Source organism: Caloenas nicobarica, chromosome 5, assembly GCF_036013445.1.
Source record: "Caloenas nicobarica isolate bCalNic1 chromosome 5, bCalNic1.hap1, whole genome shotgun sequence".
Classification (NCBI taxonomy): domain Eukaryota; kingdom Metazoa; phylum Chordata; class Aves; order Columbiformes; family Columbidae; genus Caloenas; species Caloenas nicobarica.
This window is the reverse complement of record NC_088249.1, coordinates 16,652,920-16,679,170: the sequence shown is the minus strand read 5'-3', so window position 1 is coordinate 16,679,170 and position 26,251 is coordinate 16,652,920. Positions and strand designations below refer to the sequence as shown.

The 26,251-nt window shown below is 40.2% G+C and overlaps 1 protein-coding gene across 1 annotated transcript in view; it reads left to right on the top strand.

The window, feature by feature from the left end:
- SLC24A4 (solute carrier family 24 member 4) overlaps nt 1–26,251 on the top strand; it is an 88,975-nt gene that overhangs the window by 45,919 nt on the left and 16,805 nt on the right. The window contains exons 3-12 of the mRNA XM_065635788.1: nt 6,047–6,123; nt 7,314–7,388; nt 9,327–9,411; nt 13,619–13,722; nt 14,456–14,530; nt 15,507–15,532; nt 16,257–16,310; nt 17,368–17,510; nt 23,282–23,451; nt 25,448–25,592. Coding sequence (XP_065491860.1) covers nt 6,047–6,123; nt 7,314–7,388; nt 9,327–9,411; nt 13,619–13,722; nt 14,456–14,530; nt 15,507–15,532; nt 16,257–16,310; nt 17,368–17,510; nt 23,282–23,451; nt 25,448–25,592 — 954 coding nt within the window. The remainder of the gene's footprint in view (nt 1–6,046; nt 6,124–7,313; nt 7,389–9,326; nt 9,412–13,618; nt 13,723–14,455; nt 14,531–15,506; nt 15,533–16,256; nt 16,311–17,367; nt 17,511–23,281; nt 23,452–25,447; nt 25,593–26,251) is intronic.

Here is a 26,251-nt window from a genome sequence, read left to right as displayed (position 1 = left end):
TGTTTTGAAAGCAAGGGTGATTCTAACGCATCCTTATCCCATTCATTGCAACTCAGCTGATAAAGGACCCCTGCATTCAGGGAGACATGGTTGGAAGAAGTGATCCTTTTTGGCTTTCACTCAAATATTCTAAGTGATTATATTAGTGCAGAACTATACACTAGTGCAAGTTGCAGTACTGTGAAGGCTCTTGCAAGTTCAACTCTTGATGCACAAACTGCTCACATTTTACTGCTGACACCAGGTAGCGATGCATGCTTTTGCTTGATAGGTAGAAAGAACTCATTTCTGCACACAGTGAGGATTTTGCTGTCACTGAGGCACAAATACATGTGCATGAATGCAAAACCAGGCCTTGGGAACATGAGGCTCTGCAGTGTGAAAAGGGAATTGCAGATAAGCAGAAGTCCACAAAGTACACAGGTACCTAAAGCAGGTGCCTACCTGCTTGCAGTGCTTAAACAAATGACACAATTTTTGAAATGACATGCAAAACCCACCTGGACGCCTTCCTGTGTAACCTCATCTGGGTGTTCCTGCTCTGGCCAGAGGATTGGACTAGAAGATCTTTCGAGGTCCCTTCCAATCCCTAACATTCTGTGATTCTGTGTGAAATACTCAAGCTGACTTGTGAATATGATTATAGAGGGAGTAAAAGTGGAAGTGTGTCATTCTGTCTGTCTTTTATACCTCTGCCATGGGTGAGTCTAATGATCAACAACCCCTGAATGCCAGGGCAAAGGGGTAGGTATCGCAATCTGTAGATGTAACACGTCCTGAGGGGACAGAGGAACACGGGCAGAGGAACAAGATACAGGCATTAAAAGGAGAAGTGGGCTTCTGTGTCCATCATTTGCCTAAACCTCTTCCTGCAGAGGTGGAGTGGAGCTGACTGCATGTGTCCTTTCAAAGAGCTACAGCTCCATTCTCACTATGATGAGAAATTTAAGAGTTGTAACAGGCTCGAATGCTTAGCAGGTATTAAGAGTTGGCATGTTTGTTGCCTCCTTGAGTAAATCAACTGCTGATAAGGTGAAGAAATCACATGTCGAGGCAGGTTATAAAACCACAGATCCACGTGATTGTTGAGAGGTCCTGTAAGGCTTAGGAGATTTTGAAACTTAACTGCATTGGCAGACTGCCTATCACAGTATAGATAGGGCATATGGGAACAATGCTCTGATGGTACCCCAGCAGTAATCTGGTAACAGCCTAAGTCCAGGCAGGTGTCACTGACATGCCGGGGTTACCCCAGCTGCTGCATATAGATCTTCACTCCAGGGCCATGCAGACAGCTTAAGCTGTGCAGCTGCTATTGTGTTCTGTTCTCAGACATGCTGTTTGCATACCTTGTGTAGCTCTTTAAGCACAGACAGCTCAGCCAGAGCTTTTTATCAAAGGTGAATCATCCTTTCTGTCATGGCATAATCAAGGATTTTTTTTTGTTTCCATCACTCAGAGAAAAAGGTGGTGGTGCCACCTCTGAGTCGTGGCTGGATAAGCTGCTTTTATTTCCCCACTCATTTCGTGATTAAGGAGAGGGAATGAGCTACAGAATTATGACAGTTCCAATGTAGACTTGGCTTTCTTGGTGCCCTCCCTTCCCCCTCAATAAATCTGTGCTTGATAAGATGAGCTGCAGGAGCCATGGATTTGCAACAGTAGCAGCAGCATAAATATTTCTGTATTTCTAGTTGATTTTGAGATGATTGGTGTGTGTTCCCCTCCTTTTTTGTTTTGGCAAAGGTTAACCCCATTAGATGTACTCCTCTTCATTTCATCTCCTTCTCCCATCTGTTCTGTCTCTTTTCAGTACAAACTGAGGAGATGTAGCTCCCACTCTGGCTGCCAGATAGCTCTGTCTCCCATACATGAGCAAATATCTCTGTGTGAAGCAGAGCGGTGCCCAACTGTGCACACACATCAGATTGTACCATAAAGGCAGACCGTACTCTCTCGAACTCCATGATAATGTCACATCCCCTCTGTCAGCTCATCCAGAGAGGGGAATGCCACTGCTCCCCTCAGATAAGTGCTGTTGATTCTCAGGCCTAAGCTGGGAGCCAAGGGAATCCAAACAGCTTTTTCCTGAGCAACCAGGTTAGCATAGCAGTAGGTAAGAAAAACAAATCTTTGTTTAAAATGTTAAAACCACAGTGCATGTAGATAAGGTATACAGAATTTACACATGACAATTATACAAAACCTGTGATTATCTGGATAATAAAGCCATAAAGACAGAAAATACTTACACTGAAAAACTCCCAACTTTACCTTGGAACTCACTGGCATGTGGCCATTTCATTAAGGAGGAAATCTCACCAAGCTCCAGAGCCTTGCTTCATTTCCCTGACTTTTAAAGAAGATTTTGTTGTGTCTCTGTGTGAGAAAAATTGCACACCATGAGTTCTGTGTAGAGAGGAGCGTTATCTTTGAGAAAAGCTGTCTTAATTAATTTAAAATTACCTCTGTGAAGCAAGCAGATATTTATTACAAGTAGTTATTTATTATGAATACTACATCACCAGACAATGTATGAAGCAAGATAGTTTGCAGTGAAGCTGGTTTGATTTTGCTTGGCGATCAAGTGCCTGGGCTCATTTCTGTCTTCTGGCTCTTACCTTTGACATTTTCTGGTCTTCTGATTTCATATTTAGCATTATCTTCGAATAAGTAAAGTAATATTAGAAGGATTAGAAGGATAGTGATTTTTATTCATGGTTCTTGAAATTTCAGTTTATACTGATTTAACCATTTTTTAATGTTATACTGTGAAATATTTTACAGTCAACTGAATGAGTTTACCAGGTAGGTAATAGCTTCCCAGATGACACATCTGTTTTGCCAAGTTATGGGACAGGGACATATTCCCTCTGCTATATGGTGGCAGTGAAGGGCATGGTGCTGGTGGCACAAGCACCTGTGGTGGGAGCTCCAAACCTTCGCATCGGATTATGTGAAAAACTGTAGCCCATGTGTGTGTATTCTCACAGCCACAGCTTGAATGGAGGAGAAGTGGGGGATGCGGTAAGAAAAATAATATGCGTGTCCTGAATACGTCCGTGTGGGCATAGTATTTTAGCCAGTGAACAACCATATTGTGTAAGATGCCAGCAGCAGTAGCTCTGGGTCTTTTCCCCCAAAGGAGAAGTCTCCTTAATGCTTTTTCGTTATTAATCATTTTAATTTATATTAATTGTTAATAGGAAGAATTTATTTAAAACCACATGCTTTGGATGCTGATTAATTTTTTGCGATGCTTCATGTGGTAGGGAATAACTCCTCTGAGAAAGTTTGCTTTTGGCAGCTAGTGTAGCTGGCAAGACAGTCTTAAATTTGATGATATTCCAATACTACTCCAGAAGGGTATTCCTTCCTGAGTGCGACATGGGGGGAACAATATTACTGTATTTTACTATATTACATATTACCATATTACTATATATAGCTATATATTACTACAGGGAACCTGCTTGGCTGTTGCATGCATGTAAGGTTCTGCTGGCATCTTAAAAGGTTTCTCTGTAGATAAAAGCATTGCAGATTGCTGCATATTGACCAGTAGTTTGTGAATTATCCTGCAGTGTCTTCCAGTAAATGAGTAAGAATGTCAACTGTAAATACATAGTGTCTCAAAACTAGAATGCAACCAATTTTGTCCCAGCTTATGCATATATCCACTCTCCTTTTCCTTGTTTGAGGATAACAGTGATGAAAACCAAACAGAAAGGAAGATGTTTTATTCACATATTTTAATTTTAGAAGTAATTGAATGTGTTTGGCTCAATAGGAAAATGTCTTTTATTTACAATGCGGTTTGCATTTGTATGGCAGTGCTATTTCTTCAGACTGTTTCATAAGGTCACAAGTCTCTTTACAGTGCAAATCATGGCCCTTGAAGACTGTGGAGTTCTGTAGCAACCTAGAGCTACTTTCTTGAAGCCAGTCCTGCCAAACACTGGTGTGCTGATGGTCTTTAGGCACAGAACTACTCTGCACACCCTTGAATGGTATTCCATAATTCATTGAGTGATGGGGTATTATTGCGCTGTTGCGCTGATACATTTGTATATTTATATCTACTATTACTTTCATTTTTACTGGTGATTACAGAAGGAGTACGAGGAATGGAACATTTACCCAGGAGTAGGAAATTGCATTCAGCAGTAGCTAAGCAAAGTTTTGTATAGATTTATATAGCTTTTGTTGTCTGAGATGTAAAATAAAAGATGCTCTTATATCTTTGGAAAGCTCTATTCAACATGTCAAGTACTGATATCAGTTTCAGTCAGAATACAATGGTAAGAACCGATCTTATTGAAAAGCCTAATGAAAATCAGCAAAGGAGTTGCAGTCAGTCATGGTTGTTGAACTTCCATTTTATGCTAAATATTTTATAGTCCATTAGTAGTTTTAATCAAAACTATAGTGGCTTTCAAATATTAGGTTGGAGTACGTAGAGAGATTTCATAACATGGTAACTTTGTTTTTTGGAAGGAAGGTATAATTTATGTCTATAAGGTTTTAAACAGTGCTTGTTGCCAGTGTATTAACTCAGAAATAAAACATTTATGTAGTAGATACTAGGGAAAAAACAGAGCTGTGGGATTTTCAACTTTGCACGGAGACACTGTCCAAGTCTTTGTCAAGCTAGACGTATGCAACATATGTAGGTGCGTGTAGCACAGATGAGAAGAGGCGTTTCTATATTTATATAAAACTCAAAGATTGAGGAGTTGAGAAGTCATTCAGAACTTTGAAACTAGATTATGCTCTCACTGCAGCTAAGATTTTCAAGTGTGTTTGGGAACTCCAATTTAAGAAACTCTAAAAAGTGTAATCTTCAAAGAGTTACAGTGCAACATTTCATGAAAACATTTCATGAAAACATGGTTTAGAGTGTTGGAAGTTTACTCGCTAAAAACATCAACCATACCTCAAATTCTTGATTTCTATGTTCATGGTTATTGTTTGCAGAATTATATCAAGTAATTAAGAAAATATGCCATTGAAATTGAGAATGAACAGCATAAATATATTGTGCTCTTATGCATTTCTTTAAACTGGCAGACTTGCATATGGGGAATATGATCATATATTCCCTCTGATTCCTTCGCGAGTTTCAGTATGTTATGGTAATTTCATAGGGACCTTCTGGAGCTTATCTTGTCAACATACGTCCACAACTCTTTGCGGAAAGGAACATTGTTTCTGAATAATAATTCAGTGCATTTGGATTCCAGTGGCTGAAATAATTTTCACCCTTGAACTTCCCAGACTCCTGTCTGAGGCACTGTAGATCTGTATCCCTCCCGGTCTTCTAAATCTGGATGGTTTTTATTTCATATATTTCTTCAGGCCTTTGATTTAGTTGCTGTCATTGTCTCCACCATCTGGAATATTTTTTTTTGCTCTGTTGCCTTTGTGTGGAACATAGATCCACACAGCTGTCACCCAGAAATAATTCCAAAACTCCTGGTTTTGCACATTCCTATCGTCCACCTACCATTTCTATTTCCTTCCTTCCTTGGCCAGATTTAGGTAGTAGACTTTCTAGAGAAAGTGCTGGAAATCTCTTTAAGCTTTGTGAAACAATTTGCAAGACTCTAGAGCCCTGTAAAAGCTTGTAGTTAAGAACCTGATGGAAGGTTACAACCATTGCTTGATTTTTCAGGCAAGGCACACATAAAGCCAGGAGTATTATTTGAGGATGAATTTTTGTGCCTGTGCCTATCACTTTAGAAATATATTTAGAGGAGACGCAGAGGAGATGATAGTAAAAATAAGGCATTAAGAATGTGAAACTCTTAGTACAGTGGAGGTTGGTTTATTTCACTCGAATGATGATAATTAATAACACATAAGTATCAGTTGTCTGTTTTTTCTACAGAGCAGAAAAGAGATTCTGAGGTTGCAAGTTACAATGTACTAAATTGGAACATAGATTGATGTTTGGTCGTATATTTCTACAGAGGAATTCTTATTTTTCAGTCTTCTGTTTATAGATGGCGTAATTTTTTTTTTTAATTGTAAATTTCTCTTTCAGCTATTAATGAATTTCCTAAAGATTTCTTTACAAATAAAGAACGACAGCAAGGAGGAGTTCTGCTTCACATCATTGGTGTAAGTTTTCCTCTACTATGCTTCATTTTTGTTTTCCTTTTATTTGTCTTGTAAGATGTTAGTCATCTTAGTGGCCTTACTAAATAGAGCTCTGTATATATCAACATGTCTCTAATACTTTGATTTCAGTATTTCTAATATGTCTATATGAGTATAAATGCTCAAAAAGTAACATCTTAGGAACATAGTTTAGTGGTGGACTTCATAGTGTTAGGTTAACAGTTCCGCTCTATGATCTTAAGGGTTTTTTCCAATCTAAATGATTCTAAGATTCATTTAAGAAAATAGTGCAAGTCTGAATTTGCAGTACCTGCTCGTTCATCCTTTTGGAGATAAAATCCTGGCCGCATGGATCACAGACTTGTATTTGTTTGTACTTCATCTTGTATAAACAGGGTTTGGGATTCCTTTGTTGATGACATCAAGCATCATGTGGAAGATTATTGATTCTTTTTCTTTCTTATTGTGCCACTATGCAGAAGATGCAGTGGTTATTTTAAAAAACAAACAAACTAACCCGCGAACCTGAAGAAATATAGAAAATGTCATGTAGAGTTTTATACTTTATTGTAGAAAAAACCCAAAACAAGTAAGGCCTGTGGGCTCCAGATCTCCACTCCCAGATCAGGGAAAGTAAATTAAAAGAAGTTGTGTTTGATGGAGACCAGCAGGATTAGACCCACTGCATGTGCACATCGCATAAAGCCATGTAAGCCCCTGGGAGAAACACGTTTGCAGGGAACCAGGTGCATTCCTGAGAGGTTTAGTGCAGTGAACCATGTTCAGGGTCAGCTTAATTCCAGGTGTGATTATCTCTTGAATCAACATGGTGTTACTTTCTGTTTAATTACTTGGGTCCAATAATTGATGATTATAGATGATGGCTGTGTAACTTTGTAAACCTTACCCGTTACTTTCTGTTATGTGAAGTCTGTTGTGGCACCCTATTGTGTCAAACTGTGGTACCTTTCATATTCTAGGGTCTGTCAAACATTCTTGTTCTAAAATTAATCTTACATTCAATAATCTGTTTTTGTGCCATCAGTTGATCAACAGAAGGATTTTCATTTGGAATGGAATAAAAAATGAAGGTGTATATTGCTAGTTTGAATAAATATAGCATTGCCTTCTTTCCTCTTTTCATGTACAGGAAAAATCTGAACTATTTCCTGAATTTATTTTCTTTACAGGCTCTTTATATGTTCTATGCTTTGGCTATAGTATGTGATGACTTCTTTGTTCCATCCTTAGAGAAAATATGTGAGGTATGTTAAAGAACTTTATTCCTCTTTTGGAAATTTATTTAGAAAATATTATAGAATCAAACATTTTGTGCCAGAATTGTTTAGAGTTCATTCCTGTCGTCTTTTTGGCCTTGATCCTTTTTAAATGATTTGAGTGTTCCATCAGATAATGAACCTGTGGTCTGGGCACATTGGTCCCCCTGGCCAAAATCAAGGTGAAAAAATGAAAGATTTAATGAGATCAGATGGCAAATCCCACTCTTAAATACCTGAAGCATGTAGTTAGGATGGATATGACAAATGAATGAGTTGGGTTTATTATTGCATTCCTAGTTTTAGAAGTCGCTTGTGAAAATAAATCATGCATAGACAAATTAATGTGTTTGCTATGCAAATTTTATTACATATCTACCACTGTATCAGCAAGGAGAAAACAAGCATCTGTGGCCCTGGTGTAAAGTGGAGAAAAGTGAGAATGCATGAGAAAAGCATGTACCTTGGTTTGAAATGGAATGAGAATATTTTTAATGCAAAAATTAGTAAATAAATATAATTCCTTTACATAATTGCTGAGAAGATCTTGTAAAATTACATGTAGGATTGAGTTGATCAGGACAAGGTAGAATTTATACTGGGCGTGTAAATATTGTTAGGTAAGGCTTTGGTGAACTACTACAAAATGAATACAAAACCAGATTTTAATTCCTTTTTGAAGGCAAAATGAAAATCTCCTTTGCTTTTTAACAAAAATGTGAAAAACTCCTGTAGCTCATTAAAAAATCTATTTTCCTGTGGATATATGTACTAAATTCTTATTAGTGTTACACAGAATAAGGGAGGCAACCAATAATAGTAAAATAGTCAGTAAGGATATTTTCTTTCCCTTGTCAGATGTTCTGTCTTCAGCATGCACCGTATATACCATATTTAAGTTGTAGGAGTTGGGTTGTACCAATTAAGGTGTCACTGATCCTGTTGTCTCACGTTCTGTGGAACATCAGAACAGCTAAGAAGAATCCAGATAGCACACTTAAGTCTGAGTTCCTGCAACAGTATGACTGGTAATAGATTGAATGGTACAGTAAGGGCTCGTATTTATGTTTTGTGAAGTTCTGCAGGATGCCATTTTCATCAGCTCAAAGTGTTGTCTGGTGCCTGAAAAAGACAGGATTTCTGTACTGGTCCTTTTGCCACTAATCACTTTTCTAGCCTTGGAAGAAAAATAAGGTACTAAAGATCAGTCTAGAGACTCTCAAAAAGGAAAAAGCTCCTCCATAAAACCTTCTTTATAGTTCAAGGGAAAGATCTTCACACAGTATTAAATCGATGCAGCCCACTTGTGGAGCTACACGTGTTTTTGGTGGTCTGAGAACTCTAAGTTATTTATATCCTATGAGGGCTTAAAAGACACTGTCATGAAAGTAGATCTGTCTGCAATACACAGGCCTCTCTGTGTCTAATTGGACTAATTTTGTCTATGTCAGTGGATTCACTTTTGATTAATACGGCTGAAAAGTGAAGCCAGAATCAGGCCTGCTGTTTCTAAGATGTATTCACAGAGGTTCTGTTTTTTTGTTATGGATTTTTATTTTCAAATTTTAGAAGCCCTAAGAATTATTTAGAGTACCAAAAGTAAATTAATGAAAACAATTTGAGATGTTTATAGTATTTTTGAATCTGCAGAGGTGCTTTCCTCTTATCAGCTACATGTAAGCCACCATTGGCTATTCAGCTGTATAGAAGTAGGTTATTTTACCTGACACTTCACTGAATTAGGTTATAAACATTTTACTTGCTCAAAGTATATTTGCCTTCTCAAAAGGCAGTGTCTAATTTTGTATCATAGTGACTATTCATCCTTTAACAGTACCGTGGCCAGAAAACTGAGAGCTTCTAACTTTGCAACTGTAGAACTGTGCAGTTTCAGCAGTGCTGAAATTACTATTGCTTTTCTTCCAGAAACTACATTTGAGTGAGGATGTTGCTGGAGCCACATTCATGGCAGCAGGGAGCTCCACTCCAGAACTGTTTGCATCTATTATAGGTATGGAGCCCACACACTAGCTTTTATGAGATCTGCTGTTAAAAAAAACAGCAGCAGATCAAGCAGAGTTATCCAAAAGTTCTGTGTTTTTTCTGTCGATTTATAATCAGCAATTGCAGCTGTCAGCTAGTCTGCGGTTCATGGTATAATTAACTACTCAAAATATCTCATGAAACTGAATTTCCTCTCAAAACACAGAGAGGAATGACTGATTCTGAACATAGGAAGCAGAAGAAGAGATTTATTGCAGTACCCTGAGAGAGAACTTGAGATATTTGGTGCCTCTTTGGCTTCGTTCTTCACAAATAAAAGGAATTAATTTTAGCAAGGAAGTAGGAGAACAGGGAACATGGGAAAAGAACAAATTAATGTGTAGATAAGTCAGATCTTTTAAAAGACAGAAGGAGAGAGTGTACATTCCAGAATTATTTGAAGTAATCTCTGAAATATTAAAGATTATTGGCCAAGAGAGGAGGTCTAAATGACAAAATGAGTACCTGTTAAGAGAAGGAAGGACACAAGAATAAACTGATAGAGAAGGGGGAAAGCAGCAAATTTCCTATAATCATAGAACAGTTTGGGTTGGAAGCGATGTCCAAAGGTCATCTAGTCAAATCCCCCTACAATGAGGGACATCTTCAACTAAATCAGGTTGCTCAGAGCCCCATCCAGCCTGGCCTTGAATGTTTCTAGGGATGGGGCATCTACCACCTCTCTGAGCAACCTGTGCCAGTGTTTCACCACCCTCATTGTAAAAAATTTCTTCCTCATGTCTAGCTCAAATCTCCTCTCTTTTAGTTTAAAACCACTATCCCTTGTCTTGTTGCAAGAGGCCCTGCTAAAAAGTCTGTCCCCATCTTTCTTATAAGCCCCCTTTAAGTACTGAAAGGCCTCAGTAAGGTTTCCCTGGAGCCTTCTCTTCTCCAAGATGAGCAATGCCAGATCTCTCAGCCATTTCTCATAGGAGAGCTGTTCCATCCCTCTGATCATTTCTGTGGCCTCCTCTGCCCCCTCTCCAACAGGTCCATGTCTTTCCTGTACTGAGGGCTCCAGAGCTGGATGCAGGACTCCAGGTGGGGTCTCACCAGAGCAGAGCTGAGGGGCAGAATCGCTTCCCTCGACCTTCTGGCCATGCTCCTTTTGATGCAGCCCAAGATACAATCGACCTTCTGGGCTGCAAGTGCATGCTACCAGCTCGTGTCCAATCTTTTATCCACCAGTACCCCAATAACCCCCAGGGCTGCTCTCAATCCCTTCATCCCCCAACCTGTATTGATACTGGGGGTTGCCCTGACCCTGACCTTGCACTTGGCCTTGTTGAACTGCATGAGGTTCATATGGGCCCATGCCTCTAGATGGCATCCTGGCCCTTGGGCATGTCAACCACACCACTCAGCTTGGTGTCTTCTGCAAACTTGCTGAGGGTACACTGGACCCCATTGTCTATGTCATTGTTGAAGATATTAAATAGTCCCAGTACGGGGCCCCAAGGGACACCATGCATCACCAGTCTCCATCTGTATATTGAGCCATTGACCACTACCTTCTGGATGTGACCATCCAGCCAATTCCTCATCTACCGAACAGTCCACCCATCAAATCCATACCTCTCCAGTTTAGAGAGAAGGATGTTGTGGAGGACTGTGTCACAGGCTTTGCAGAAGTCCAGATAGATGACATCCATAGCTCTTCCCTTGTCCACTGATGTAGTTACTCCATTGTAGAAAACTGCTAGTTGGTCACGCAGGACTTGCCCTTGGTGAAGACATGCTGGCCATCTTGAATCACCTCCTGGTCCTCCATGTGCCTTAGCATAGCCTCTAGGAGGATCTGTTCCATGATCTTCCCAGGCACAGAGGTGAGGCTGGCAGGTCGGTAGTTCCTGGGGTCCTCCTTTCTACTCTTTTTAAAAATGGATGCAAGGTTTCCCTTTTTCCCCTTATCAGGGACTTCACCCGACTGCCATGACTTCTCAGATATCACGGAGAGTGGCTTGGCAACTACATTAGCCAATTCCCTCAGGACTCTGGGATGCATCTTGTCGGGTCCCATAAATTTATGTATGTCCAAGTTCCTCAGGTTGTCACAAACCTGATCTTCTCTTACAGTGGGAGGGACTTTGCTCCTCCACTCCCTGCCTTGAGGTCCGTCCACTCGAGTGGTGTTGGAAGAAAGGTTTCCAGTGGAGACTGAGGCAAAATAAGTTGTTCAGTACCTCAGTCTTCTCAATCATTGTTACCAGTTTGCCAGTCTTGCTTATGGATGTGGGGGTGACGCTTTTTTTACCTTCCTTTTCTGGTTGACATACCTGTAGAAGCCCTTCTTGTTATTATTTGCGTTCCTTGCCAAGTTCAAGTCCAGCCGCACTTTGGCCTTCCTGACCCCATCTCTGCACAACCAGACCGTGTCCCTGTAGTGTTCCCAGGATACCTGTCCCTGCTTCCACTGCCTGTACATTTCTTTCTTGCCCTTCAGTTTGACCAGTAGGTCTCAACTGATCCATGTTGGTCTGTTGCCTGCCTTTCCTGATTTCTTACAACTGGGGATCATGATCTCTTGCGCTCTGTGGAAAGTATCCTGAAAGATCTGCCAGCTCTGTTCTGTTCCCTTGTCCCTGAGGGCAGTTTCCTAGGGAGTCCTGTTGACTAACTCCTTAAACAGGTGGAAGCTGACTTTCCTAAAATTCGGCATCCTGACTTTACTCTTTTCCTGGCCTACATCCTCAGGAGGGTGAATGCAGGGTCATTGCAGCCAAGGCTGCCTCCAGTCTTGAAGTCACCAATTAGCTCACTTGTGTTGGTGACCAACAGGTCCAGTATCACATTCCCGCCCGGTTGGGCTGTCTATTACCTGGCTTATGAAGTTATCCTCAGTGCATTCCAGGAGTCTCCTGGATTGCCTACAGCTCACCATGCTGCATTTCCAACAGATGTCAGGGTGGTTGAAGTCCCCCAGCAAAACAAGAAACTGCTAGCACGACGCCTCCTGTAGTTGGAGTAAGGAGGCTCCATCAGTAGGCTCTCCTTGATTTGATGACCCATAGTAGACACCAACCACAAGGTTTCCTTTGTTGCCTCAGTCTCTAATTATTACCCATAAGCTTTCAACCTGCTCGTGGCTGTTCTTCAGAGACAGCTTGTCACAATCTATCAATTTCTTGAGGTAGAGGGCAACCGCTCTGCCCCTCTTTCCTCATTGCACTCCAATAGCTGCAGCGAGGAATAGCTGCACTCCAGTCATGGGATTTGTCCCACCAAGTTTCAGTAACGACCACTAGGTCATAGCCTTCTAGCAGCACAGTGGCTTAAATTTGATAAATCTGTCTCTAGTAAAGCCTTAGTAGGCTTTCTGTTACTATCTCAACTGACATTTTTACAAACTTTAGGTAAATACAGTCTAAAGCAAAGCACTATAACCTCACATCCAACTTATTAAGAAGCAGTGAGAGTAGGTCTTTAAGGTTCCCCTTAGCAAAAGATTTGAAGTAGATACAGCTCTATAGTGCATTCACGTTATCTTTGGTTCTGTCTCAGTGCTGAAGATTACATTAGATAATCCATGAAGGTCCACTCCAGCCATTAATTTTTATCATTCTGATACAACTGTGTTACAGATATCTGAGGCATAGGTGGGTTCAGTACTAAGGGAAATGTGAAAGTCAGTACTGGAACAGATTAAGTCTGAATCCTGGTTATCTGTTGGAGCCAGAAGATGCACATTACTGCACCCAAAGTGGCTACCAGTTTTTTGAGGGAAGAATCTCCTACTCTAATGAGACATTGCAAGGAAGATCACACTAAATATTAAATACCTGTGAGAAAGGTTTCTGTGCTTAATTATACTGTTTGAAATAAATTCCATGCTCCTGATGTGACTGGAGATGTTTTACACTCCTTTGAATGGTTTACTGCACCACTAACAACCAAACTGTGAAATACAGGACTTACTGTTGGACTAACTAGCTAAGAAATCATTTGCTTTTAATAAAAATATTTCTGTAGAGATGTTAAGCCAAAAATGAGGAGCTGCTAGCCAGTCTAAAAGCACAAAATGTTCTGCAGTGAAGTGAGCATTTATTATGAAACAAGCTTTGGTTAAACTTTCAAACAATCTCTTATTCTCAGGTAGGACATACCTAAATAATTAATTGCTTGTGATCTAAAATGTAGTGTCAGAGGTAATAGTGCATGTTTTGCTCCCTCTGCAGGTGTATTTATCACTCACGGAGATGTAGGAGTAGGGACCATTGTCGGTTCAGCAGTTTTCAACATCCTCTGCATTGTTGGTGTCTGTGGATTGTTTGCAGGACAGGTTAGTATGATACTCGATCTTTATAGAGTTCAATTGCTTACAATTTAGGGGTTTCCATGAGCAAATATTAAAAAAAAAAAAAAAGTATTAGTCAAAACCAAAAATGAGCTGGCATTTTGAAAAATGTCAAATGTTGGACAGAATTCACAAATACTTTACAAACAGCAAATATTTTCAGAAAGTTCAGCTGTTGTTTCAGCACTCTGAACCTGTAGCTTACAGAGAAAACTGACTCTTCTTCATAAAATACTGTGTTCACAGTCAACTGATCAGTGGCATCTGCACATCTTTCCTGGTACTGATGGTAATCAATGAATCTAGGACACACACAGGAGATTTGCTCCATCTACTCAATAGATGGTTAGACTGTGCGTTGTATTTTTTCAGGTATTAAGTCTGATATATCGACAAACATGATGAAGTGGGAACCATTTACTTGCTGCAGTACAAAGAATTGTACGTTACAACTGAAATTATGACCAATTAAAATATCATTAGTAATAAATGTATTTCATTAATGGAAGTTTCTATATGATTTTTATTACTGGTGGTTATTATAGATCCATTGTCTAACAGACTGATATGTCTTACTGTTAGCATACATCTGCAATTGGTTCCAGAATTGTTGCTAATAATAGTTCTGCTCACACACCTAAGTAATTGCAAGATAGAGGCCTTTGTTTTGTTTTTAAAATCTCATATTTTTGTTGGCTGAAGGTGTGATATTTTTCAGGTGGTTCGTCTCACCAAATGGGCTGTGTTCCGCGACTCTGTGTACTATACGATATCTGTGATCGTACTTATTATTGTAAGTAGTTTCCTACCAATTAATATGTTTCATTGCTTGAATTTTTGGAGGACCAGCCTGCTAACCATTGATGTACACTGGTAAACAATTATTTTCCTAGCTAGTTGTAGTGACATCTGGAAGTGAGGACTCAGCTCCACAATATGGCCCAAATATGAAAACTTCATACAGCCCCACAGAATATGTGTCCATCATGCTCATCAACATATGTTCATTTGTAACTACAGCCTGCAAAGTTCTGCAGGCTGCTGTTACACCGTGCAGTCAGCACGCTCTGCCCACCTAGGGGACTGCTTGTTGTGGAGATGAAAAATTTTGAGCTGCACCTCTCTATTAAGTAGGGAAGGTGTCTTTCTTGCTTCTACACAGTAATTTTATTTCATTGATTCTGGGTAAATTTTTCTAAATAGAGCACAGGGAGAGACAGTGTTGTTCATCTAGAGCAGTGTAGTGGTTCCTGAACGTATGCATTTGCTCTGTCTGGTGTCAAGAAGGTGGAGAATCCACTTAGTTTGTTTTGTAACAAATATGGAACACTAGCTGCCCATTCAGTTCATGTACATAAGCACTGGGCCTAAGAGCAGAAGTAAAATGACTGCCTTTTCTGCTAAAACTAGACTAGCTGTTGAAAGGACTCAGAGCTAGGTCTCTTCAGAATACATGACTTTGCCGTCATTTACACAGCACAGTGTATGGGTAGAAGTGTGCATATCTGTTTGTCTTTCACAGTCACACTGTTTTACTCAATAGTATTTGTAACAATCAGTGAGAGGGATCCAGGCCTTGCTCACAAGGTTTGTACTTTGTGAAGGACACAATCTATACAGTGAAAGTTTTGGCTAGAAGGGGTTAAAACTTGAGTAAGCTTCTGCTAGATATGAGTAATATATATTAAATAAATTTGACTGGTTTTCAAGATAGATCTTAGAAATGGTCAATTTATGTGCTTGCTTTTTTTTTTTTTTCCTTCTTCTAGTTCATTTATGATGAGAAAATAGTATGGTAAGTTGTGTAAATTATTCCCTATAGTCGCATATTTGCCATGAGACTGATCAGTAAATAGAGTTGTGGTGTAATTAGCTTTCATTCCTACCCACTGGGAGCATGAGCTGGATTTGATACCTAGGAAATCCTATGTGTGTTCTTTGGTTATTTTTTGTTTTTTAAGATGATCAGGGAAAACTGCAAGAAAAATTAAGAACCTGGAAATGCTAATGAAGTAAATAGGCTATATATTAGGCCGGAAGACTCATGAGTGCAGAGAGAGTAACGAAAGTTCTGCTGCTCTGATTCTGGCTGTTAGCATTTCTGGGGGTGCTAGGTGTCCCAAAGAGCAGTCGAAGGTGGGATCTCAGTGGAACATCATAAGCATCTTCTAGAAGAGTCCTCTCAGACTAACTGGCCTGGGCTTCAGCACTGAAATGATCAAAGGCCATGGCATTATGATCCTCAGAGTGTAGCTGTGTTTTCAGTCTGCATAGCACATTTCTGAAATACATGCATAACAATTTATTTGCATGTTTACTGGAACATAAGACTCTGTTTCCCCTCTATTCTACTAAAACACCATGTATATTCTACTAAAACACCATGTAATCCTCATGATGTGAATCCTGTGTACACGAATGTGACTTGTACTAGGTATATAATGCACACTCCTACATAAAACTGGTAAAGCATACAGCTGTTCGAATGGCCTTTTAACACTTTTTTTTGTCTCTTTGAGGTGGGAAAGCCTTATACTCATCATTATGTACTCATTCTACATACTTATAATGAAGTAAGTGCTTTTTGCCTCTATATGCCCGTAAGGTCTTAGTTGACCATCATTCTGTTGGTGTAGTTTTGTCCTTGGCATTCCCGCTGAGGACAGTACAGCCAGTTATGTGTCTGTGTAAGATCCTTTGCTTTTTTGTGCTTAATCAGTTTTGCTCTAGATTTGTACACAGTCAACAACAAATATTTTCATGCATCCTTTTCATAGTGCTCCGAGGTAAAGTGGCTTTCAGAAAAACTTGAGGCAAAATGTCATTTATACAAAGATATATAAGTCTACCAGGTGTTCGGGATTGTCAGCACACAGCTTGTCAGCTATTACATGTATTTTGTAACCTCTGGAGAACAGGGTCAAGGAACATTAGACAGACTGCTAAGCATGTATTGATCTTCAGACTGTCTCATACCAGATTGTATAGTGACATCCTTCTTCTCTAGTGGCACTGCCTCTGACAGGAGGGTCAGAGGTCTGACTGTTACTGCCTGGGTCTGTGAGTCTACTTAGTTGCTTAGACTTATGCCTTGGTGCCTTCTGCTCACAAATCATGCTTTGTGGAATTTCAGCCTCCCTTTTTTCCTACATCAGGTCTTAGCAGAGATCATTGACAGCCCTCTTAGATCCCACTCTAGTGCTAAAATAGATGCATTATTTCTTTAGATGAGTATGGTCAACAGTCCCAGAAGTGCTCAAGCAACTGCCATGGGGAACACAGTACTGAGAGAAACAGTGAGCTGAATTGTGAGCTGATGCAGGAGGAAAGAAGCTGATGTATAGTGAATGTCCTGGCTCCAAAATCTGCAGCTCCAGTGTTTTGCCTTCACTAAATTTGCTCTAGTGTCTGTTTGCAGTTTGCTGTAACTCACGAGAGAGATACAGCCCTTGCTTTCCTGTCGGATTACCACTGAATTGGATAATTCTTTCTCTTAACTTCCTATTAGTTGTCAGAGAACATGCATCTAGGCTTTACTGCTTGCCTACCTAAATTGTTCTCAAGTGCTTAAAAGCTTGACGAGGCAATGCAACAATCCAACCTTTTCAGACCTTTCCTTTGCACTTGCAGGTACAATACGAAGATGCAAAATTTCTTCACCCTTAAAAGCAAGAATGTTGGAAATGGTGACACAGTCAGCAATGAGCTGGAAGATGGTAATAAATGTTGTGCTCCTAGTTGTGATGACCCATCCATTCCATTACTATGGAAAGGTAAGGCTGAGCAGACAGGACTTGGAAAAAGAGTAGTTCACATCCTTTTTATTTCTTTAATGTGGACCAAAATAGTGTTACTATTCAGTCATCAGCAGGAATTTTTATTGGGTTACTTGACAATTTAGCAGTCAGACTGCCAGATGAAAAAAACCCAACCAAATTTTTTTTTCTTTCATATTCCAAAAACAAGCTGCTTTGCACATTGGCAATTTTGCTCCCTTTTTATCTCCTGTTCAGTGATGAGCTACAACACTGCGAAATAAATATTTTTTTTTCCTGCCAAGAAGAAGGTCATTTTCACTTCAAAAGATAGTTTGGAACTAGAAGCTGAGACTTGGGTGTTGAAGGAAAGGACATGGTCAGATGAGTGGACAAGAGGGATTATATGTTGAGTTCAGATCCTCGGAAGATTGGCTTTTACATGCCTAAATAGTTCTGTATACATTGCCAAGCACATATGTGAAATTGAGAAATGTAGGTTCTTTGCTGTCTGTTTTTTTGTCATAAAGGGGAAGAAAATGGTACCCAACTTCTGGTACTGAAGGTAAGCAAACATACCTGGGTATTTTGGGCTTTTTTTGTAAGCCTGTTTTTTTTGTTGTCTTATCCCCCTTCCATTCCCTCTTCTTTCTGTAGACCAAAAACCATTCCTACCTTCAAAGCAAAAACCATATAATTTAGTGAGCTCTTGGGATACTCTTAATGAGTGAGGTCTCCTTGCTTTGTTCTTTGCAAACATCTCCCATTCCAGAAGGCTGAGCTCAGCAGCAATGTAGGTAGCATTTGGAAAGGTCCTCATGTAATAATGAATAGTGGCAAACAGGAATTTAGAGCAGACTCAGAGAATCCCGCTCTTTTCTGCTTTTTGTGTTTAGACTTGGGATCTCTTCAAGCTGTAGGTACTGTCACTTACTACAGGTTTATACAATGACAGCACACTAATACTCTGGTCTCAGATATGGTGTTTAGACAATAGTTTAATAGAGATTTGAAATTACTTCTCATAGAATATTGTAGGATAATTAAATGAAGATATATTTGAAATACTTTGACCGCATTTTACAATGAACTTTTGTGAACACTGGTTATGATATAGTGGAGTCTGTCACTTGGATGTGGAGGTGTGTACATACAAGGTTCAGAGGATACCTCCTAAGGCAGTTGTTACTTAGATATTCAAGTGACGACACAGGAAAAGGGCGATCCAATGAAAGAACACAGATATTAGGACTTTTTACTTCCGAGCCATTTGTTGGCTTCTGAGATCATCTCCCTGCATGCTCTCCTCTCTGTCCACTGTGTGGTAAGGGATGATAGCACAAAGTGCTTGCCTGTCCACCTGTTTCCTTTTCAAGAAATGTGAAGATTATTTAATCCTTGTGAAGAACATGCAGAACTTTTAGGAAAAGGAGCGAGAAAGTTAATAAAAACCTGGACTCATGAGAGTCTCCACTAGCAACTGTCCACAGCAGACTTCTTCTCTAATTTCCCTCAAAGATGCACTGAAACTGCAGTTTCAGTCAAATTCCCTTTGCCTTCTCTAGCACCCATTACACAACTACATGCTGCATTGGAGGGACCCTTGTCCAAAGTGTGAGAGTGTAGATATTATCGCAGGCGAACCTACTTGGGATGAGAGAGGACACGAAGAAGAGATCGTGACAGGGAGAGGTGACAGGGGGGGAGTGAGCAGTGGGAGAGGAGGATGGCAGGGTTAGCCTAGCTGCTTTGTTAGATGGGTGCTTCATGTGTCAAGAAGCTGTCCTAGAAAACCATCACATGGCTGCCTGTTGCGTCTCTCTCCTGTTGAGTCAAAATATGCCATGACCTATTGTCACGGAGGCACCCCAAAGTCAGTTTTAGGTGGACAAGAAGTTCCATAACAGACTTTATTCTGGCCAGAAAAGTGCAGCTGATAAACCAACTAGAAACAGGGTTTACACAATTAGTTAGCACTCTGACAACATAAAATACAGGTTCTGATATCAGTTGAGGAGATTATTGGGGTACCACAAAATAAGAATAATGAGGATCCACAGTGTGCATGCACACACTCACAAGAAACAAAACCAGAGCCCTCTGACTCTAGGGTACCCACAAGAAATAATCACTCACCTGGGTTAGGCAAGGATTCACACTTGCCTGGTTAGGGAAGGACTCATTCAAGGATATATCCAGTAAATAACCACTCACCCAAATGACGAGGTGAGGTGCTCTCAATCCTGGGAAGTCTCCTTAGATGGCGTCCCAGTCTAAGGAAAGGGCTTCAGTTCACAGACCCGCTGCTCCGAGAAGACCGCTCCAAAGGGGGCCTTTGGCAGGAACCCTGTTTTATAGTCTGGTCAGATCTGGCTGTGGGCATTACAACATGGTCCAGAGGCTTTGCAGCTACTCTGGGCACCTCCTCTGCTAACGACCCTGTCAACTGATTCAGGGTCCTGTTAAGGACCCTGTCAATTGACCAAGGGTCCCACCCCTCCTGTCCCACCAGCTGGTGGAGGTGAAGTCACCCTGCCCCGGGGTAGGGGAAGATGTGACTGTCAACACCTTGGTACCACCCTGGGTGTGTACGTGGGAACAGGCACAGTGGGGCACAAAAGGTGCTAAAAGAGCCATCAACTGCCACTTGAAGGCCTCAGATCTCAGAGGGATGTGCAACTGCCACACCTATCAGTGACTCGCTGTTGGTTGGCACTGGGCTGGCTTCCCAGGCTGAGCTGCCCCTTCCCCAACAGCAGCTCTCAGGAACAGGAGCACTGCTACCAGCAGGGAGAGCACTAGAGCTGGGGTCTGCCTTACCTCCAACTAGTGGTTAGCAACCTCCCTTGGCTTCACCAAGGTGTAGGTTTAACCTTAATCTGATTTTCCACAGGAGGAGAGTCTGATTACTTGCCCAAAAATAACATTTGCTTTGGGAGAGGAACTTCCTTCCTACCAAGAATGGTTAGTCTGTTGATCAAGGCACAGATAAAAGCGCGTTTCACATGCTGCACAGCTCTCTCTTACACTTGTAAGTTTTATTACTTTCAAGAGCTTTCAATGTTACAATAAAAAAGCTTCCATTACTGAAGTTTCAGAGAGAAAATGAGAGCTTTTACCATAACATAAATTCAAGGGTGAATTCTACACACACAGATAAAGGTGAAATATTTGTACTTTGTGAATAACGCTCCTATTTTAAGAGTACAAACGTATGGCTAACTGCCCTTGGCTTTTGTTATGTTGACCCAAATTTCCACCAGGTGGCATGGTTTGATTCCTGCCTAAAACCAGAAACTCTAGGAAAAAAAATGGGTTTCTGAGGGCCTGATCAGGAGTCAAGTCAGCAAGAAGGTTTCTGTTGATTTTGACAGGGTTGTTGGTCATGACGCTTCATGGTGAGCAGGAAGTTTACATAGTTGGTTAAAAGGAAAAGCCATTCTGAGAATATATTTTTCGAAGGAATATCACAAAGGAGAAGCAAAAAACGCTTTTCTCTGGGGCACATTTGTGGAAACTACTTTTGTGATTTTTAGGTGGAGCCTGTTTGTACCATATGGGACCAAGATATGTATATTTGTGGACATATAAGTCAAAACAGCTGTAGTTAGTTATGTATATATTTTTATAGTGATGCATTCTACATTACTGCTGAGTTTTTTTTATCATGGTATCTCATCAAAGCTGGGTATGTTTGGTCACTCTCCTTAGTGCTCTAAGAAACAATTCCAGAGCAACTGCAGTGCTTCCATGTTTTTCACAGAATCACAGAATGGTTGGGGTTGGAAGGGACCTCTGGAGATCATCTAGTCCAACCCACCTGCTAAAGCATGACACTATAAGATAAAGAATTGCTTTGGAGACTTCACTGGAGAAACTCATGTGAGAGCAGTTTATCTACTGAGGCTGTTAAAAAGATGTCTGGCCTTTTGCCTTACCACGATTGCTGTCAAACGTTGGTTTGGTGTTTGGTTTTTTTGTTGTTGTTGTTTTGGGGGTTTGGTTTGGGTTTGGTTGGGGTTTTTTTGTTTGTTTTGTTTTGTTTTTCTCTAACTAAAGCAGATGTTAAGCTACTGTGGTTGAGTCCTCTTCTGTGAGAACTGGTTCCTTGGTGGCCACTTCTGTGAGGATTGGTTCCTAGAAAGCTTGTCTGGCTATATAGTCCTTCACAAAAAAGCTGCTCACTCTTAAGAGTCATTGGAATGGATGTGCTCCTTACTTACTCCACTACTCAGCAAGGTTAATTTGTTTTAGATGTTGGGCAGGAGGAGGTTAATTGCTCCTTTATGTTTATCAAATGCAAAATTACTACTAGTTTTATTCTCCATTAGAGATATTAAGCTGCAAGACAAGACTACACAGTGAATTCTTTGAGTAGGGCATATTTCTTTGTGAAATGAAAGATCTCTTTATGATACTTCAGGTGACCCCAGTGTACTCACTGAAAACTCATTTTAGTGAAACAAAGCAAGACACTCAAATGCTAAAGGGTAAGAGATATAGCTGGTTTCTGGTGATTCACAGGCTTGCTACATTTTTCTTGTTGAATGATAATGGAAGGATATATTTCTTCAACTTCGAATATGTTAGAAGATGCTTCAGACAGCAAAGCATTTATTGCATGATGTGATTTACATGCGTGCAGGGATCCAGTCTTCTTCCTGAAAACGAAATGAAAACCAAAAATAGTTCAAGACTGTAACAATACAAAAAAAAAAAAAAAAAAAAAGTTTTCTGTGTGTTTAGAACAGGTCCATTTTAATTCCTTTGTTTGAGTGGAATGTTTTCTTATATTTTTTTTGCTTCCTGACTGGAACCATGCACTAATAGTTATCTTTCCCTTCTGCTTTCTAAATTATCTCCTCTTCTTAATGTAAGTAACTCGATGCAAAATGGGAGTGGGAGGGTAAAGCCAAGCTGGGCAAAGCAAAAAACAAGCAGCAAAGAATTTTGTTGGGTTTTTTTCTGTACATATTATTACATGTAATAATTAATATTTATTAAAGTCATATGCGTATATCCTGCCCTGCTTTCTAACACCACATGGGTATGTCTCCTGTCTGCTGAGCCTTGCTCTGCTTGCTATGTGTAGTCTGTAGCATTTGTGAGAATATTGGTTTGTTGTTGAGCTCTGAAAATCCTTGCCTGTACATGTGTTGATTTCCAATATAATTTAGTCTCTTCGTGTTCTTAACACAGTAGAACAAAACTCTTAACCTTGGTACAACTTCCTTTATATTAACAAAGGCTTACTTATAACATATATTTGTTCTTGACAATTGTTTTTCATTATTTCAAATCTTGTCATGTTAGAGATATTGACAATATTCTGTGATGGTAAAGTGAATATTTCCAGAAGGAGTGAGCACAACATTAGGGACTTCTGGATGTGCAGCGCCTTGATCCAGGGGCATAGCTTTACAGGTGTCAGGAGCACTGTCTACGCTGCCACAGGGCAAGTGCTTTTAGAGAAGGTTTACAAAACCATAGTGGGACATAAGCAAAGAAAACTGGTACTACAGCATGAATGGCTGAGTAAAAACTGCTCACTCTCATTTTAAGAGTGGCTACCTTAGCCGAGTGAAATCCCTTTTTAGCATGTGACCTAAATGAAGTGCACAACTGATGAGCGGACTCAACAGCTGCAAAATTATTACAAGAAAGTCGCTTGTAAATTCAAGCATTCAGATGACTATTACTCCCACCTGAGCTTGAAAAGAATGACTCCAGGTGATGGGAAGCATGGTAAGATCAATTCCACAACTAACTCTGTCCATTGTGATCATTAGTGAAGGAGATGCAGCAGTATGGCCAAAACAGTGTTGTGATGGTGGATGAGATCATCTGCTCGAGTCCCCCAAAGTACGGGTTCCCTGAAGCTGGATTACGGTTGATGATTACAAGTAGATTTGGACCACGCACCAGACTGCGGATGGCAAGCCGAATAATCATTAATGAGGTAAGTTTATTAAGAAAACAATAAATGACTGTGAGACAGAGGCGTTGCCAAAGAGCCGTGCTCATAGTGATGCTGGAATTCAGATCCTTCCATGCTCCTAGGGGTGGGCTAGAGCTTGGTCTTTCTCTAGCAGCTGTGTCACAGCAGGTTTGAAGATGGATTCCCAGTTGGTGATCTTAATTGAAGGCAAGGACTGACTCCATTATCTCCTTGTCAGAAGATGTTTGTTTCCATATGTGTGTGTGTGTATGTGTGTGCACACTGGGATTCTATCTGAAGCAGAAGAATTGGTTTTGATCATTACACAAGTGATCAGGCTAAAAAATGGTAAAGGAGAGGGCAACCAAAAATCCGTAAGAACTGCTCTTAGACTAGCAGCACATCAGGATCATATCAGACATTTGCCTGTCTCTTTAGTCTTCAGTGTAATCCTCAGCTCAAAATGAAAATGGACAAAAATATTTTCATGAGGGCAATTTGCTCTGGACAGTTTCAGTTAACTCTTACTTGATACATTGTCACCACCGTATATTGTTTATTTCATACCCCGCAGCTGAAGTGACAGGACTGGCCAAGTGATGCTGTTCAGAGTTTATATGAAGTACTTGGTGTAAAATCTTTGCCCTGCCAACCTTGGCCTCTGTGAAGACAGGATTTTGTCCTTTGCTCCATACAGTGTCAAATATGAGAGATTTTTACTCTGGCAAATAAATTAATCTCAGTAGTTTAGGAAATACAGGCTTTAGCAAGTTCCTAGAATTTGAACATTGGAACACAGTTCATGTGTCTACCCAGCATTATGAGCACCCCAAGAAAGGAAAGCAGCACTAATATATTTGTAACAAAAGTCCAATTTAATGATAAAACAGTGAAATGTTCATTAGAAAGTGAGCTTGGTAGCATACAGTCAAGAGCAGAAGATCATATAGAGCACACAGCAGCAGTCGACTGTGTAAAAGTTCTGGTTTGAAGGCAAGTAATCGATCAGTTAAAATTCTTAGTGGATATGTGCACAGAGCTGATACTTACTCATTCAACATCTGTGAAAAACGTTATCTAAACCAGGGCATTTTGGATCTATGTTCTTTTGTATTCTCACTGCCAAAATTTTGTAAAGTATTCAGATATGAGTTTTCTCTGTTTTTCCTTACAGTGTATTAATACTAGTTTCAGAATTTTTTTTGCATGTTGTGCAGTTACTTTATTTTCTCAAGTCATTTCAGAGCACTTTTTAGGAAGTTGCAACAACTTGTCATGAAAAAGACAACACTTAACAACCCTGCATTATCCCATCTAAGAAACTAAAAATATTTCTTTTTTTATAAACATGGGAAATTACTTTTACATCTTGCATTCTTCAGTGTATTAGCAGGTATATATACTGACGTTTAAAACCTATCTCTAATTGTTGTACTATGTGCTGGAACTGTAGCAATCTTATACATGTCTGTGGGGCCAATTATGAGCTTCATGAAAGTATACTCTTGGACAAGGGCAACAGGGGTTAATTGTGCTTTTGAAATTAGAAATAGGACCTTTACATTTACCTCAAGGAATGAGGATAAGAGTGAGGGACAAGAGTTGGACCTGAGCAGGAGAGATCCTGGGTAATTTATAAACCACCTCTAATAGTGAGGAAATGTCTTGAGTGTTACCACTAGATTATGGTGGTGTTGCTGGTTTGGGAGGGAACCGTTGAATGAGAAGTGCTTCAGAATAACCACACTCATTAAAACATGGTGCAGAAGAAGAGATATGACAACTTTCTCCATCATGGCTTGAAAGACTCCTGCCAGTAATTTTGAGATGAATGGTCAACACTAGCACGATGAAGACAGGTAGGCCACAGACAGATTTGTTTGTTGCTGACTGGAAGAAAGGCTTTGTGGAGAAACATCACAGCTCACATGATGAGGGCTGAACAGACAGCAAAACGCAGATTTAACAAAGTCAATATTTTCCAAACTATGGTAGTTTTGTCTTTGATACTGTGCAGCGTCAGCGGTTAATCCGGACTGCCAATGGCTCGAGCAAACCACTTCAGAATGGGAGACAGCAGAATATTGAAAATGGGAACATCCCTGTGGTGAACCAAGAAGAGGAATATGAACACGACAATCTATCTCCCTTTTCAGTGCCAGGTAAGGCTTATTTTCTAGGTGTTTATAGTAAGGAAACAGAAAGTAATTAAAATGCCAAAGACTGTGTTGTAAGAAAGGACAACATACGTGAGGAGAGAGGAGAAAGGGGACTGATTTGTGTGTCTGAAGGCTGGATTTGATGACAGTATAACTGAGCTGGAGGCTGCATGGCTAAAAGCAGATCTTAGAAAAGTGTTTTCCAGCCATCATGCACAATAACAGTAGAAGAGCTGGTTTAGCAGAAGCAAAAGGAAAGCAGGCAAGGCAGATCTATATTAAAAAACATGTCAGACCACCCCAATGAGTGCTGCATGGCTAGCAGTTTTGAAGTCAGCAGTTAATAATGGCCTGCTGGAGATTGCTAGACCAGAGGCACATAGGTGTGTAAATATGTAATAACTTGATTTAGTGACTGTAGGGGAGGCTTCTTGAATTAAAAGGAAGAAAGGTTTAGGGGGAGAAAGATTGTTTAATATCTTTGACAGTATTTAATATTCTTAGCATAGCAGTATGTAATAATATTCACCTTTTGAAATTTTTTTGAAACTCTTGGTATGAAGGGCTATATGTAACCAACCTTGTTATGTTGGTGCCCTTAGCACATTTGCAGGTTGACTCTCTCCCAAGTGCTTTGGAGGTTAGACAGCAGAGATTTGATC